Genomic DNA, 1,656 nt, shown 5'->3' with positions numbered 1-1,656 from the left:
ACCATTCCACCCAACCCTATTTCTAATCTCATTGTACAGTCTCCAATGGCCCCCGAGCAAGCTTCTCTTTTTCTTTTTTTTTGTCCCTGCATGGTTGCTGTGTGGTTGTTTTTGGGTCTTAGTCAGAGTGATGTAAATTTCAAAATGGTTATAAAATTAAACAGCAAAAGAAAAAATCTAATATTGCCTTTGAGTATATTTGATATGAATAATACTACAAAAAGGCATCAGTGAAACAGTCAATGCATGTTTGTAAATATGAATAATGAACAGCATTGCGTCTTTATGCCTTTTTATCTTTGGTTCTTTAAGAAAACCTTCATGTTCTAATTGCAAAGCATCATTGTCCTCTATTTCATTTTTTAAATAAACAGCAGAGCCTCCTCTACAGCCTGGTTCTAGTTGTCTGAATTGTCAAGGAAGTGGTCTGAATTTTTTTCAGCAAATCAAACAGTGGATTGAAAATAAAAGGGCAATTATCAGGCTTTCATAAATGATGCTGGCATGTCTGCACTATATGTTTTGACATACAAAAGTCACATAAGGTTTTGAATAGAAACGTCCTCTGCTTACATGACAGCATAATGTGAAAATGTAATTCCTGTTAAAAAATGCTTCTGCATGTGTTTATGTGGCTTAGCTGCAAAGTGTGAGCAATCACCATCACCTCTCAGTGCTATAACAGTATATGATAACTGACTAATTTCATTTCCTTATTTCTCTCCTTTCCCACTGTGACCACAAGAGGATTTTCCCCTTCGTTCTGGCCATGGTGGGAAACGGCAGCATCAGCTACGACCACGAGCGAGATGGTCGTCCCACAGAGCTGGGCGGCTGTAATGCCATGGTGCGAAACCTCAAACATGACACTTTCCTCTTCATCCGATACATCCGCCGCAGGCTCACGGTGAGAGACGCGCACGAATAACACCGCTGGCCACATGCAGACACTTTTTCATGTCCTCAATAGATAAATACCACAAGTTATTACTTTGTCATATAAATGCAGTATTGAATTATGTCTTCTATTAGTGAATGGATAGCTGAAGGGCTCAAGAGTTTGGGCAGCAGCATGTTTATACTGTAAATTGCAACCTCAGTTGTCTACATAACCTTACACATGTGTGTTTATACTCAAATCCAGTCCTAGATTTTACTTGCAAAACAAATTCAGAGAACTCAGTAAACCTGCTCCCGGAAAAACAGATATTTTTACTCTGTGACCTTCTGAAAGTCACCGCAGCTTCCTGATTGCATCTGTTCCTCAGGTGATGATAGATATCGACGGGCAGCATGAGTGGAGGGACTGCCTGGACATACCTGGGGTGCGGCTGCCCCAAGGCTATTATTTTGGAGCTACAGCCATCACTGGAGATCTCTCAGGTAAACAGCTGTCACCATCCCAAACAGCTCCCGCGTAATGGTGACTGTTGCACCTCAAGCACCACTCGGACTATTTTTAGCCCTGCCTCTGTGACCTCGTCACACAACACTGGGTGTCTGGCATACTGTGAATCTGTATGTATTTCTTAGAAACACTTGAGTATGATGGGTGACTTTGATGAATCTGATGTTGTACAGATGTGATGAGACAGTTATTACAAATATATTATTTTGCATAATCAAGTACCTTGTATATGCGCCGTAACACAGTTA

The 1,656-nt window shown here is 40.8% G+C and overlaps 1 protein-coding gene across 1 annotated transcript; it reads left to right on the top strand.

The window, feature by feature from the left end:
• Window positions 1–12: 12 nt before the first annotated feature.
• LOC111665961 (VIP36-like protein) lies at window positions 13–1,446 on the top strand. The gene is made up of 2 exons (XM_023421128.2): window positions 13–907; window positions 1,269–1,446. The coding sequence occupies exons 1-2, from the start codon at window positions 770–772 to the stop codon at window positions 1,419–1,421; spliced, it is 291 nt and encodes a 96-aa protein (XP_023276896.1). The 5' UTR covers window positions 13–769; the 3' UTR covers window positions 1,422–1,446.
• The last annotated feature ends 210 nt before the right edge of the window (window positions 1,447–1,656 follow it).

This window comes from Seriola lalandi, unplaced genomic scaffold (genome assembly GCF_002814215.2).
Source record: "Seriola lalandi dorsalis isolate HSWRI2012SDOR001 ecotype SW California unplaced genomic scaffold, Sedor1 jcf7180002002567, whole genome shotgun sequence".
NCBI classification, from domain to species: Eukaryota; Metazoa; Chordata; class Actinopteri; order Carangiformes; family Carangidae; genus Seriola; species Seriola lalandi.
Note: the sequence above shows the minus strand (reverse complement) of the source record. Positions and strands in the feature narration are given on the sequence as shown.

Excerpts from the sequence above, each read along its gene's own strand:
- LOC111665961 (XM_023421128.2), top strand. The coding sequence starts at position 770 with ATGGTGGGAAACGGCAGCATCAGCTACGACCACGAGCGAGATGGTCGT. Across the intron at positions 908-1,268 it reads ACATCCGCCGCAGGCTCACG|GTGATGATAGATATCGACGG; the intron begins GTGAGAGACGCG and ends TCTGTTCCTCAG.